Below are 14,800 nucleotides of genomic sequence, written 5' to 3'. Positions count from 1 at the left end.
CCTCCCTGAAATCTGGCTAAGGACCAGATGGCATCGCCCTGGCCGGGCAGCTGATGGTCATGATGCACCTGTAATTTCAGAGTATAGAACAGGCAGGAAGAAGCCTTGGAGAGGCTGGGGCAGGACAGTCTTGGGGGGCGGGGCGAGCATGTACGCATACCTCCACTTCTGAGCATTACCAGGAAGTGGGGACAGGTGGGCTGAGCGAGTGGCCTTCTGGGAGGAAAGTTTTGTCCTTATTCATGTTTGTACCACAAAATGTCATGAGGCCGGTTCCCTTGGCCTCACCGGGGCTGTGGCCTTCACTTTCATTAACAGCGATTCCTGTGGTTACAGCCTTCTCACTGTTTGAGACTCAAGCCTGGCTGTGTGCTTCCTTCCGGTTTATGACCCCAAAGGGGCTGCGCCAATGTCCGTTCCACCTTCTCCCCTAAGTCTTCTGAAGTCCCCACTGTTACCAACCCAGAGTTATGCTTCCTCCTGCTGAGAAACTGCACCTGGCTGCCGCAGGTAGCGAGGGACCTTCGCCGACTGCTGTCACCTGAGTGACAACAGGTATTTTACATTCTGGGAGTTCTGAAAAGTGGAGAGACTCATTTCTGGCTCTTATGGTCTAGTTACAAAACAAACCCAAACCTCTATTATGTTTTTCCAGACCTCACAGTAGATGAGGTCCCAGCAGGAGTTCAAGGCTCAACACCGAAACCCGAGGGCTGTTGATGCTACAGGGAACTGACAGCAAATATGAGCCATCATCTCTCACGGTCCTGACACCCCGGTGGTGGCAACTACTGCCAGCATTTTGCACCAAGAAAAATAGAAGACTGGGTCAAATTTATGTTTACCAAGTGAAGTCTGCATGGAGATGATTAGTCTCAAACCCAGGGCAAATGGCTAGCCGAGACGTCTATTTAACATATCGAGCTGGGAGGACTTGGCTACCGCGTTCTCCCAGTATCCTTCAGTCCCCACCTGTACCCTAAACTCCAGCCCAGGGGCTGGGCTGCCCTTCCCCCAGCTGCCCTCCCCTATATAATCCATTCATTTTGGTTATCTGGCTCTTTTTGGTCTGTGCTTTCCAGTTCTGGCCTCTTGTTCTGGCTCTCCCTTCTCTTCCTGTGGTTCGGCTCAGGATCATGCTCACTCTGGACTCTCCCAGATGTTCCTGCCTCTGGCTATGCTCTCCCTTTTCATTCAGTGATGCAGAAGGCAGGTCTACTTAGAATGGGTGAATAGTCTTATCCTCCTCGTCTTTGGCTGCTGCTGCCGCCCTTCAGGAAAGGCACAGAAGGGCTTCAGATGTGAGGAAAGGAAAACCAGTTGCCCACGGTTTCAATGAACACCATAAAGGGTAGAGCCAGCTTGCGGCATGTGGTGCTGGGTAGGTACTGGTTGTGTGGTGTGGAGGTGGGGGGTTTTCTAATCATTCAAGCCATGCGAGCCATTCCCAAGGGTGCATTTAAGTGGCATTCTGTAGGCCCTGCCTCACAGGGTCCTACATACAAAAGTGGAATATACACTAGCTACCTGGAGCCATGGGCTCACCAGGAAACTTCTGGAATCTGGACCCTCTGGACTGTGGGACTTTTGGGGGCTTCTGATCCAAGCCACCAGAGGGCCCTGTGGCCTTTCAGGCAGGGTAGGTATTTGCAGCTACAAGGACCTGTGCAAGCTCCTGTCAGGCCTTGGGACACCTGTCCACGTGGTCCTGCTGGTTGCTGATATTGAAAGGAGCAGGGTTGGAGTCTAGAACATTCCAAGGGCAGAAAATGGTCGAGTGGAGAGGGTGTCCGAGGCCCAGGGCCCAGGACTTTAGAGCAAAGCTCTCAGGGTAGAAGATGTTTAATATCGATACTTAAGAAATAGCAAATCCTTCCACGTCCCTGGGGCCCTTTAACTCTGAAAGGGGAAAAGCTGTTCTGACGAGGAAGGCAGATAGAAAGTCCTGGAACTTTCTGGAATATTTGTTTTCTGGTTTAAAAGGTCCCTCCTCTCTTCTCTGGTGATTTGCTAGATGTTCAAACAGAAAGCCCCCAAATGACTTCAGGTACTCTGGGACTTCCTGGAAGTTAGCCTAAGGCTGACTCATAAGTCTGTTCCTGCCTGTGACCCCAGAAAGAGGACCAGTAGGAAGATGACAAGAGCCTTGGGTAGAGAGGATGGGGCAGATCTGAGTTATCCAAGGTGACAGAGCCACAAGATCAAGTAGATAGTATATTTCTCTTGAGAGGATAATCTTTGTGCTATCTGAACCCCACTTCTGAGGTTGCCGCAACCCTGCCTCCCAGAGAAGCAGACACAGCCAGGGAAAAGTTGCTCTCAACTGTTTTATTGCTAAGCTGTCATCATACAAGCCGTATAAAAATACTTTACATATAGCAAAAATAAACTACATGAAACTGGAGATTAAAATTGTTTTGCATAGGAATGCGATATATTCTGACTCCTCAAGACAGTCGGGAGTTTTCCCCAAACCCTGGTCTTCAGGCATCACCGGGTCAACCTCTAGGATGGCGAGACTGTGAGAGCTGAGAGGTGACGGGGAGCAGGGGCTTCTCTGTTAGGATGTCTGGGATGCTCCCACAGTATGCTCTGGCCAACCAGAACACTGCGGCTCCTAGTCACAGCAACAGCACCACCAGCACCCAGTCCACCCAAAACTTGAAAGGGCAGGGAATTTATTCCCATCTGCCTCAGGGGCTGCGCAGAGACAGTATTAACCCTTTGACTGCCAGGTCCCCCCTGTGATCCCAGAGGGGCCCGCTCAGGGAGGCACTGCTCTTGCCCAACACTGGAGTTATGTCAGGTGTAAACGAACCGGGTTAAGACGAGGATGGCGGCTGTATGTCAAGGCACGGGTGAGTTGGTCAGCGGTGAAGGTGATGTCGCCTCATTTTAGCAGCGGGCAGGGCTGCAGGAGAAGCTCTCGCTCTGCAACTGGCTGGTTTGGGTCCATGATGGCCAAAGTTGGGAGCCGCCAGCCACCGGCGAAGGTGTGTCAGGTTCCTCAAGGCTGCCCTTCCCGCAGAGTTCAGGAATGTCTATCCTGGCCTGGCCACCCCTGTGTCTTTTCCCGAGTGCCTAATGGACACAGTAGCTCCCCCACAGTCTGTCAGTGCTGAGCGCTGTGGTGCAAAACCAAACCAACTCAGTCTCTCTTTGGTTCTGAGTGACGATCAAAGTACATTGCTTCCGACCTCTCTGTGTGGCGGTGCCACTGGTGGCTGAGGGTTGGTGGTGATGCGACAGAGGACCAGACCACTGGACGTGAACAAGCTATCCCAGGTCTTGGGAGTAACCAGCTCACTTTGTCCATGGCTATGATGTGCTGGACAAAAGGTGGCTGTCCTTTGGATGCCGTACATGGGGCCACCTGTGAGAACTCCACACGGTTGGTTCCGACAGCATCAGCCTGCCTTTAGGATCTTGTCAGTCCATGAAAAGATAGGATTTGGTGGCTTTAAATCAAAACCACCTACTAAACCCTTTGTGTACAATTCTCAGGGACAACCCAGGCTTGAGGTCGAAGGAGTCGGTATCTTTCTCAAGCAAGAAAAAGATGCTCTCTCGTCCCAGTTCCCTCTCTCCTATCCCGAGGTCCTGATGAGGACCCAAGCCAAGCCTTTGGATTTGTTTTTCTGGAATGAGAAAACAATTCAAGAATACACCATTTCTCTTACAGAAAATCAAGATATATATGTTTTAAAAAAACTTAAAAGGACATCTGACCATTTATAAATATGTTCTAACTCCAACAGGGATGAGATATTTTGAGGGCAGATAAAAAGCGCCAAAATCCAGGTAAGAAAATAGAATTTAATACCATCCTAATCTGGGTGGATATATATACTTCCCAGCAGCTGTCTTTGTACAATCAGGCAGATGTGCGGACTTCGAAGAGTTAAGTACCACGTTCAGCAAGACGAAACCGTCCGAGTGCCACACTAACGTCACCGTGGAGTTCATAAGGACACATCTCTGCTTCAACCCTTCAGACTCACATACAACACACCCACCCTCACTACTCAGGCACATTTTCCTCACGGACTTAGATCAGACTACATCTTCTCACTCTGGGAATGGTGTATAAGCCATCACTACCAGTGAAGTTTCCTTCTGGCGTCTGCGACTGACCAAACCTCCTTGGATCGCTGCCTGCTGCTCGTATACTTTCTCTGGCCTGTCTGGGAACAAATGCGACGTTCTCTTCTGGCTTCCTGATCTACTTGTGTATGAGAAGGTTTCTTAGACTACTCAGCTAAGGAAGTCTAGGGGGAAGGGCACGCGCACACACACATACAAGCACGAAGGCACAGGAGTCTGAACTACGGGAAGTCCTCTTGCACACATGTGCACATACAGACACAGGCACAGGAGTCTGAACTATGGGAAGCCCTCTTGTGCACGTGCGCACACACACACACACACACACACACACAGAGAGACACAGGAGTCTGAATTATGGGAAGCCCTCTTGCGCGCGCGCACACACACACAGGAGTCTGAACTATGGGAAGCCCTCTTGCACACACACACACACACACAGGTACAGGAGTCTGAACTACGGGAAGCCCTCTTGCTGATATGGTTAGAAGATGAATAGGAAATGAGTTAGCCCTTTCTCACACCATACACAATGCAGCTGAACTGTTCACTACAATTGCAGGAAGGCACTTGGGTAAAACATTGAGATAATCCGAGGAAGAGCCCTATTCCTCATGTGCAAAAAGTGGCTCCCAGCCAGGGCAAGTGAGAACTGATCTCTCACCAAGCCCTTGTCACCCTTCCCCAGAGAAGTGGGTATTGCTTCACAGAGGCTTCCTTTGTTTAGGAAGTACCTCGGACCAGAGGCTTAGTGCCCAACTGCCTGTGGACATTCTGGGTTCAAAAGAGAATCCCGCTCCGGTGTATGCTTGGGGTAGGTGGAGGGAAGCCCGGTGTTGCTGCTAGGGGGAAGAAAGGCTGTATTAGCCAAGAAGTCACACTTTCATGCTCACGCTGAGCCCTGGGTATGGGTCTCTGTCTGGAGAGCCAGCCATAGCTGGCTCAGCTCCCAAGAAGGTTTACCCTGGGACGGCCTTGTCGAAGCCAGAGTGTGAGAAACCCATCATGGGTCTTTAGCCACTGTGGCTTGCTATTCGGGCCCTCTACCTAGCAGACAGAGCCAAGAAAGTCATTGACATGCCTGCCCAATGTGTAGAGGGGCATCTGCGGTGAAGACAAGCGGCTCTGTTGGAAGGAAAAACAAAAAATGAAAACAAAAAAAAAAAATGCACCAGGGGAGGAAGACTGTGGAGACCTGTGGTGTGAGAGCAGAGGACACCACAGGACACACGAGCCGGCCTCGATCACACAAAGGCACATGCTGGGGCAGATCTGTCTGAGTTACGTGCAGCTCACGTGGCAGCGTCTTGGATTCCACAGTGATGTGATGTGCATCTAGGCAAGAACAGAACCATGGGGCTATGCCAGCACGCTCCGGCTTTGAGTTTAGGGTAGGGGGAGATTTCAGCCCCGTCGTTCTGTGTGGTGGCAGTCATGACAAACACCTGCAGGTTTTGATTGGGTTAGGTGGCTTCAGCTCTGTAACAGTCAATGCAAGGACCCAGAAGGTTCTTCCGGCTCCGGGGAGGAGGAGGCTCTGTCTGGGAGGAGGGTGGAGAGGAGCATTGGGAAGTTTTGTTCTCAACAGGCAGCCCGGGCTGGATCCCACCAGAGGTCTGGTGCAGGCGGCAGGGTTAGGGAGGAGCTGGCTGAGAGGGCCCAGCCTGTGGACTCCTTGGTTGGCTCTTTGAAGCAGAGAAAAACAAAACAAAGGCCCAGAAGCTGGCAAACAATGTACACGTGTTATAACTTAAGGCCGGGAGTTGGAACAGGTGGTCCGTCCTGTCAGGGCAAGGCAGTTTGGCTTCGGAAAGAAGACTGAAAACAAACAAAGCTCTGCTATGGCCCAGCTGGGGCAGAGATGAGACGCTCCGGTTTTGGCTCCTGCAGAGATTGGGGTTCTCGAGCCCAGGGCCATGTTCTTTTGGTTGCTCTGTCTAAACACCCTTCAAGAGAGAGAGGAGCCATGTCCGTAGGCTGGGGCTCTATCGAAGTTCCCCAGTTCTCTCCCCCAGGCCAGCTTCCGGGTCTCTGGCAAGTTCAGTTTCCTGGTGAGTTGAGAATGGGGCTTTGGTCAGCAGGCAGTGGCTTTTCATCCAGTCACCATGGACATCAGCTGAGCTGAACGTTGAGAAGCAGCAGCCTCCCACACCAACAGCCTGCGCTGTGCCCACACAGTGTTCTAGTCAGAGAAGGCAGGGGGAGACAGAAGGGGTCCAAGATGGAAGGCGTCTTGCGATAATAGCTGTTTCTAGGTCTGATTTCGGGGGGCAGGTCCTGAAAACTCCTTCCTGATGATTTCATTAACTAGAAAGGGAGACAGAATAAAACAAACACATGAGATGTCACCCAAACCAGGCATCCAGTTAGATGTCACTTCCTGTGTTTTCTCTGTGGCGATCTTTTAGCCATTGTACCTATGTCACTGCGCCTACCCAAGCCCAACCCCCCCCCGGCTGGCTGCTCACATGGTAACATGTCCCACTGTCCCCTTCCTGTCCATTAGCTCAGGTACTTAAGTCACTGGTGTTGACCAAACTGCTTCTGGGACTATCTTGTCCTAAAAGCACCCTATCACATCTGACCAAAAAAATAAATAAATCCCAAACTCAGGAGCCCTTAAAAAGACAACAGGGGTGGTGGGCGTGGGTTCCACAGTCATAGCTAACTGCCCACTTGTATAAAATTTCTTTTTTTCTTTTCCTTTTCTTGGTTTTTAGAGACAGGGTTTCTTTGTGTAGCCTGGGCTGGCCTCAAATTCACAGAGATCCACTTGCCTCCTAAGTACTGGGATTAAAGGCGTGTGCTACCACTACCCAGCCCAAAGTTTCTTTTCTTTTTTTTCTTTTCTTTCTTTTCCTTCCTTCCTTCTTTCCTTCCTTCCTTCCTTCCTTCCTTCCTTCCTTCCTTCCTTCCTTCCTTCCATCAGCACAATGCGGGGTCCGCCACCACTCAGAGATTTTGTTTCAAGGCTCCATAAGTGGAGGGGTCCTCAGGGGCTTGGAAGCCAATTGCCTTCCTTGTACATGTGTGGTTCCATTAGGAACTGTGGGCATAATGCCAGCCCCTGGCACGGAGAAGCTCTTTGGCCTGTGCCAACTGGGCAGCTCATCTGAGGTGTGAGTTACTGGGATGGGGTGTGAGATCCTAGCATGAAAGATCTGGTCACGGGTTTCCCTTAGCATCCCCAGAGATAAGCTGCTCTTGTCACCAGCACACGCGGGAGGCTGCAGAGCCTGTCCCCAAACTAAGTGCACATCTTTGGCAACATTTATCAACCAGTCCCAGGATGGAAAGGAGATTTCTCCCCACACCCTCCTCAGTTTTTCATCTGCGCTGTTTCCTGAGTGTTAGAGCCCGAAACGGCAGGGCAGGAAGCTGTGGAGATCTTCCTCATGCCAGGCTCTGCAGTCTGAGGTGCGCTGTCCTAGGAGGCCCCTGCCTGGGTGAGTCTGTGACCCCATGTCAACAGGGATGGGCATAGGTACAGTTTTAAAAAGAATGGGCTAATCCAGGTTTGTCTCTGAGTCTCTAGAGCCGGAGTCATAGCAGCGTGGTCCCCTTAGGATCACTCTGTCTTCTCTTATACATTCAGCATGTGTGTTGGGGTGAGGATTTGTCATGGTGTGTAAGTAGAGGTCAGAGGGCAACCTGTAGACGTCTGTCCTCTCCCACCATGTGGGTCTCAAAGACAATTCGGGTCATGGGGCTTGGCACCAAGTGCCTTTACCCACTGAGCCATCTCACTGGCTGTTTTCACTTAAAACAAAATATGTTTGAGATGGGGTCTGGACATACAGTCTAGGCACTCATGACGTAGCCAAGGCTGGCCCCGAACCGACGGGCAATCCTCCTGCCTCTGTCTCCGAGTGTTGGGATCATAGGCGTGTACCACTATGAGTGGACTTCTAAAATCTGCTGTGGGAATGTCAACCGTGGAGTGGAGAACAGCCCCAAGCCTGGTGTATGGCGGTCGACGCTGTCAGCGGTCACAGTCAGGAGTATGCTGGTGTACCCACAGTGCTTTGCATGAGAAGGTGGGGCTCAGTTCAGTGGGTGCTGGAGTCAGTCGGGGTCGGAATACCACTTCTGCTGTGACTTGATTATGAGCCTGGCTTTACTGACAGAACCGCTCTGTGCCTCAGTTTCTCAGCCTATAAACTGGGTCCAAAAAGGTTACTGCTTCCTGGTGCTGTGAGCATGGGTACATCACCAATTCAGTGACCACAGTGCCCTGGATAGAAGATGTGTGGGCCTGCAGAACAGAGCGCTAGATGTCAGGGATGCTCAAGAGTGAGCCCTGGGACGTCATCGTAACGGACACTTACGAGATGGTAAATAGCTCTGTTAATAGGACCCCAGGGCTGGACTCCTATGATCAGCTGACTGGGACCACATGTGCAGGTACTATAGTTCAGTGTTCTGGCACCAGCTCGATCACTGGGGCCTAAAATGGGAAGCTCAAGGAAGGATGCCAACTCCGGCTCTGCTGACGCAGCACTGCCAGGGCCCAGGGAGCTGCCAGCCCTCTGGAGATGGAATGGAAGCAAATTCAGAGGGCAGGGACTGGCAGCAGAGGGCATGGACTGGCAGCAGAGGGCAGGGACTGGCAGCTTCCATGAAGCTTTTCAAAGTCGGGATCCTAACGGTCTTCCTTGTTTGCTCAGCCTCTGGGGTAAAAGCAATCAACCCTTCATGGACCGTCCCACGGCCCAGGTATGCTGAAAATAGCTAATAGATATTGCTTTGGGCACCATGGGCCCTCATACAGGGTCAGCTCCCTCTGAGGAGTGCAGGCCTGGGAGGCTAAACCATCTCTCAACAGCCAGAAAGAGGTGCCGTCGTCCTCTCTTAAGGTGCCATGTTTCCTACTAACTTCAGGCAGTGGTTCCCATTTCAGATCTTTACGTTGCGGACTTATATAGTGGTTGCTATCACGTCCAGCAACCTCTGTGGTAGTGGCTTTTCTTTCTGAAATCCTACGTACCCCTGGAGAAAGTTCTAGAACATACACCAACCCGATGATAGCAATTACATTATTCTATATCAGGCTAAAACTTGGGCCCCCAAGTTCTGAGGGGTCTGCTCAACCTCTCCATCCAGGTGTCTCCTTGCAGGCCACTAGGGTAGAGGACAGCCTGCTGCCCTTTGAAGGAAGTCCACAATGCCCACTGTGACTGTCTGCCCTTTATCTTTCCCCATTAGAAAGGAGAGTCCCCCTCAGCCCCATCACTGTCTTGTTCCTTTCCTGTCCACCTTTCTCTCTCTTTCATCATGATTTAATTCTCCTATACCCCAAACTCCTGCTCTGGGCCAATCCCCCACCTGCTTTCCAGAGTTCCCCTCAGGGACCTTGTCATCTGTTCCTGTGTGAGCCACCTCACTGCCCACCACTCTCTAAGCATGCGTAGTTCCCGCTCCCACCTTCTGATTCATGCCACCAGCAAACCTCTGAACCTCTGTGTCCCCCACCAGGCTGATGCCATCCTTGCCTTTTCTCAGGTTTGCATCTTCTGCCCGTGCCAGCCACAACTTGGACACAGGCTCTTCTATACCCTCCCTTCCTGGCAACTTGCTAAAGCTGTGTGTGCTCAGACACCTGGCTGTATCCTGTGCCCCAGACACAGGAAATACCCAGCAATGACATGATGACACAGATCGAAAAGACTAGACACTTCAGACTCCATGTCAGACTTGGGTAGGGCTCCCAAGGGTGACTCAGAATTTTGAGTCTGCTCCCCCCTTTTATCCATCCCATAATTCCTCTGTATCTCTCCTCCCTCTGCCAGCTTATCTTCCCACCTTGGTCCATGCGCCTCCACACAGGACGAACCCACTTCCATATCTAACTTCCTGTCTGTTTTTGTTCCAACAGTACCTATTCCTTCCCTCACACATCCCCTAGAAGTCAGTGTTGGATCCGTAAGTCTCACAGACTGTGCTGTGCATAGGGCCGTACACACAGTTGGTGTTTCAGGTGGCTTGTACTGGCCGAGAAATTTCATCTACAAGAGAATGAACCATGCAGATTTTCTGAGCATGGCAGGACTATTTAATTCCTACCTCAGCCCTAGGAACATGGCTACGCTGTGGACAGGCGCTCTAGAGACTGGAGGTCCCTTGCCACAGCAGGCAATGGGTCTTAGATTTAGATGTGAATCCGGCCTGCTATATCAACTTATTTAATCTGCGGCCTTCATGCTGGTCAAGAAATTGTGCTGAGGTGTAGTATTCACCCTCTTTTGTTTCTGGAGACCCAGAATCCCCGCTGTATATTTTGTGCAGGAAAAGGCCAGCTAGCTTCTGAGTTACAGTGGGCAGGTTTGAGCCAGGTGGTCCACCAAAAGCAACATATACTAAGAACAGAATGGGTGAGGGACAGCCGCCACGGTGCTGCTAACCCCGCTAAAGACAGGGCTAAGGACGAACGTGTCTCTAACTTCAGTGTGACCCCCAAGGCTGCCACCAGGAAAGAGAAGATGGATGTAGGAGAAGATCCGGGGGAGTGTCCTCTAGAGTCAAGGCTCAGTTCTGGTCTTGAAGGACTGGGTCTTTCCTGTCACTCACAGCTCAGATGCTACCTGAGGATGCAATCATGGTGCTTACTTTCTGGAGAAATGTACCTTGCATCTTTTCTCCACCCCTTCCTGGGCTCTGGACACCTAAGACCACTAGAGCACGCTCTAGAACATAGCCAGGCCATCTATCCGGGCCCAGTGGAAAGGACAAAATCCCTCGATTGGTCGAGGGCCAGGTCAGTGTTGGGGTCAGAGGGAGGCTGACCGTTGGGGCCTCTCCCAAGTTCCCAGGCCCAAGAAGCACCGTGCACCCTGGGCCTTGTAAGTGACTTCACTCTGCACAGAAAACATCTCCTGTTTTTACCAGCCTGATTCCTGGGCCGTGGGTGATGCTCAGCAGAGGGTGGCTGGTACAGTGACTGCCCTTGACCTCAGCAAAGTCTGAATCCCTGTTGTTGCATGAGATGAGTACCTGGCCTTCCCAGGAAGGGTGCACTGTAGTATCAGGCACCTTTATCCCTTGCCTTTGGGAAAGTGGGGGACTGGGGTCTGAGCTGCCAGCTCATGTGCGTAAAAGCAGGCGTGGCTTTTATGCACTGATTTCTTTACTGGGATTTTTAGTGTGACTCTGCCAAGGGCATCTGGACCTTGCCTGGGAGGTAAAGGGGCTGCTTCCACTGACAAAAAAGAAGTGGGAAGGCAGCCATGGCCCAGCACCCCAGCCGCAAAGTCAGGCTGATCATGTGGCAAGGGCACAGGAGAGTCGTCACTTCCTGCTTTACCCATAGGGACTATACTGTCAAGGACAAGCTTGCGCCATCCAGTTTGGTTCAGCCACCTGATCCTTCTATGCAGCCCCAGGGGTCAAAGTCAGTTAAGTCAATGCAGACAGGAAGCCAAGCAAGGTCATTTGTGTACTAGAGAAGGCCACACACACTCTCCTGCTCCTGGGTCTCCTGATCGGCTTCCCAGAGCTTCTGTCAATTCAGAACCCCCATTCCTGTATGGTGCAGGGTCCCCCAGGACAGCATGCAAACCCCTGCATCCACCCCCATCTCAGACTGAGAATCTTGGCACTGTCAGGAGTGGAATCCGCAAGGACAGTTGGCCAATGAGCAGAGAGTCTTGTGGTTGGTGCTTTCTCTCTGACGTAACCATAAAATCGAGGTAAGCAAACATAGCTGGTGACCCCAGGGAGAAGTAGAAGAATCCGTTACCTTTCACTTTGATTTCTCGGATCAAAGACCAGTCACTCGGTCTCATAATATGTTTTGTATCCAGCTAAGGTGTGTGTCTATCAGTTCTGAAAAAGATGTGCAAAATCATTTTTGAGAAGAAAAGGAAAAATTACCTTTGAACTCTATCATACTTCAGCTTTGTTCCTAGCTACACAACCCAGGACAGAACTTCACCCTTGGACGAGAGTTTCTGGCCGATTCTGTATTAACTTCCTGGCCTGAATGAACGCAACAACTGGGGTCAGTACCACTGAGATGAGGGACTTTATGCAAAATGGGAGTAGTCTCTGAGGCAAAATCCAACAGCAAGATGAGGGGCTGTACATGTCTCTAAGCAACCCCGAAGGCCTCTCACTCTCTATGGCTGTCACAGAGAAAATGTTGGCTGCCCTGGAGCCTACAGAAAAGGAAGTCCAAGAGGGACCCATCTACTGTGATGTAGCACCTCAGAGTTCCCAAGCTTTCCTAAAGAGTTTCCCCGAAGTTAATTCTCTTCAAAGCCTCTGCCCCTCAGAGCAATGAAGACACCCTTTGTTTCTCAGAGGAGGAGACCTGCCATTGTTTTTAAACCCGTCTATTGTCTTTTCTCTTCTACTTGGAGCGACTTCTTGTCAACTCAAATTTTCAGAGTCCTCGTCTTCCCTGTCCCCTCTGGAGGGTACACGTAGGCCTGAGCTTCCTTTGATGCAAAGAACTGCATGTCTCTGAGGTTTCTGTTGGACTTGGGGGGGTGCAGAACTTGAATCTACTCTCAAGGAGAGCCAGGACTCCCTGGAGCCTCATCCGAGAGGAGGGGCTTCTTTTCAGCATATACAAGTCACACCAGAACTTCCAACAGGGCTGGGGCCAAGGCTGACCTGGGACTGTATGGTCCAAGTTGTCCATCTGTTCTCACAGTGACAGTAAGAGATGTGGGGACCCTGTCTTTCCTAGTCTCTCTAGAGACACAGAGGGCTGCTCTCCAGTGTTCAGGGAGCATGAGGCCTTGAGACAGCCCTGTCTGGCCTTTCGTGTCTACATTATGACAGCTCCTCCAAAATCCAGAGCAAGCGTTATCAGGCCATTCCTTCTGGTGTTAAAGACATAACACCCTCGCCAAGGCCATGTTAGGAGTTTTACCTCAGGCCAGCACCCTGAATGGCATCGTTAGGGTGTCTGCTATAATGCTCAAACTTTACATAACTCAAACTCATTTATGGACCCTCTGTCTCCGTGGACCCAAAAGCTGGTACTTCTTCAAAATCCCCACTTCCCCTCATTCCCAGTGTACTGTTTTTCTTTTGAGACCGTGTCATATAGCTAAGGATGGCCTTGAACTTCTGATCTGCATATGATGAGATTACAGGCATGTCCCAAACCCAGGGTTTGCTATGCCAGCACCAGCCTTGTTCCCACTGTGAGAAATGCACATGACTATCCCCAGCAATGCTGACACCTCATAGCTTATGGCCCCTGTCTACTCCAATGCCTCTGCATCTGTCCTGGAAGAGGGACTAACTGTCCTTCCATGGCCTCAGCCTCCAGCTAGGTTCCTGCCTGCCAGCACTAGAAAAAGAGCTCAGAAATGCCACACAGCTAAGGGTTTCGGTGTGTCCCCATAACACCAAGCTAAGCAGCCCGGAGGGGGATGGTAGTGTTACACACACATGTTCAAGACCAGAGCACCAAATTACTCAGTGCTATAGTCGGAGTTCCTGCCTGCCCTGCCTCCATGGACTGAAAAGCTGGTACCAAAGAAGGGGAGTCTGTACCCTCACTGTGTGAGTCGAGGTGCGGCACCTCTTCCTGTTAGTGATGAGCTTTCTCAGCTGCTCTTGGTGGAAGCCCGAAGCGTAAAGCCAGGGGCAGGGCCTCTCTCAGTCTGAGGCATACAGCTCAACTTGGGTCCGTGATTCCAACCTCTCATCCATATCCCCTGTGCTGGTGAAAGGCAGGCAGCACCAACCACAGCCTCGCACCTGGTTCCAGGTTTGATGGAACTGCTGTTCTCAGGCCAGGTTATTGAGAGCAAGAAAGGTTTTGTCCCTGCCATGACCCAAGCCCTACAGTCCCCGCCAACCTTTCTCTGGTAGTGACATACCAGCTCTTGTTCCTAGGGAGCCCCTTTGTGGCTTGAACCAACCTTGCCTTCCTGGGGCTGGAAATCTTTTCACCCTATACCCTTCTCCTGACCTGGGGAGCCTGTCAGTCAGGAGCCAGCCCCAGGGACTCCCATTTAGGGTTTTCCAAATCTGAAAGACCTTCAGGATGCACTGAGCAAGGATGCTAACTGCTTCTGGAAGCTTCTGGAATGAAAGCACAGTAGCAGTCAAATTCTTGCACAGTCTGTCATATGACACAGCTGTGGTATGAGCTGTGCTCAGCAATGCTACCTATCGTCTCCTAACAAAGAGAAGGGGGTCTAGAACCCTCTGGCAACTAGGACTACTATCCTGTCCCCTGCATGTTACACAGAAAGTAGGCTATCTGGACCCCTTTGAGGGCTCTGGCCAATTTCTGGGAATATGGAGATGGACATCAAGAGGCATTATGTAAAAGTTCCATATTCCTGAGGCACCCTCCTCATAAGCCCCAAAACCATTGGTCCTAGACTCAGTGCCCACTCTGGGGGGTCTCCTACAGGGCTACAGGAAGAATAAACAGGACACACTACTCTTCTGCCACGGGCACTGTGATTCAACAGTCAAGAAGTGATTTACCTAAGCTACACTGATTACAATAAACACAGAAGTTGCCAGAGTCAAGGATCTGCCCTCTTGCCGGCTTCCTGACTCCTGGGGCCACGGGCACACGTGGCTAGAAGGCCCAGCACATGTTAGAAAGGGCTGTGCATTTGTGAGTTGTGGAGCCAAAGGGAAGCAGAGGCAGGTCAAGGGGCCTGCTCAATCTGATGGCTCTAAGGTTCCAGTAGGCCAGGGGAAGAGCCTGCTTCCAGGACAT

General features: G+C 51.3%; 1 protein-coding gene across 2 annotated transcripts in view; it reads right to left on the bottom strand.

Moving 5' to 3' along the window:
• Positions 1–2,309: 2,309 nt before the first annotated feature.
• The window catches only part of Nfatc2 (nuclear factor of activated T cells 2), a 107,800-nt gene continuing 95,309 nt past the window's right edge, over positions 2,310–14,800 (bottom strand). The window contains exons 10-11 of one of the 2 annotated variants that reach the window (XM_087910959.1): positions 11,840–11,925; positions 2,310–6,411 (exon numbers count right to left, since the gene is read on the bottom strand). In XM_087910959.1, coding sequence (XP_087767085.1) covers positions 11,882–11,925 — 44 coding nt within the window. In that variant the 3' untranslated portion in view covers positions 2,310–6,411; positions 11,840–11,881. The remainder of the gene's footprint in view (positions 6,412–11,839; positions 11,926–14,800) is intronic. The other variant, XM_087910958.1, reaches the window with a different exon arrangement.

The sequence above is a fragment of the Myodes glareolus genome, chromosome 10 (assembly GCF_982192425.1).
Source record: "Myodes glareolus chromosome 10, mMyoGla1.1, whole genome shotgun sequence".
NCBI lineage: Eukaryota > Metazoa > Chordata > Mammalia > Rodentia > Cricetidae > Myodes > Myodes glareolus.
Note: the sequence above shows the minus strand (reverse complement) of the source record. Positions and strands in the feature narration are given on the sequence as shown.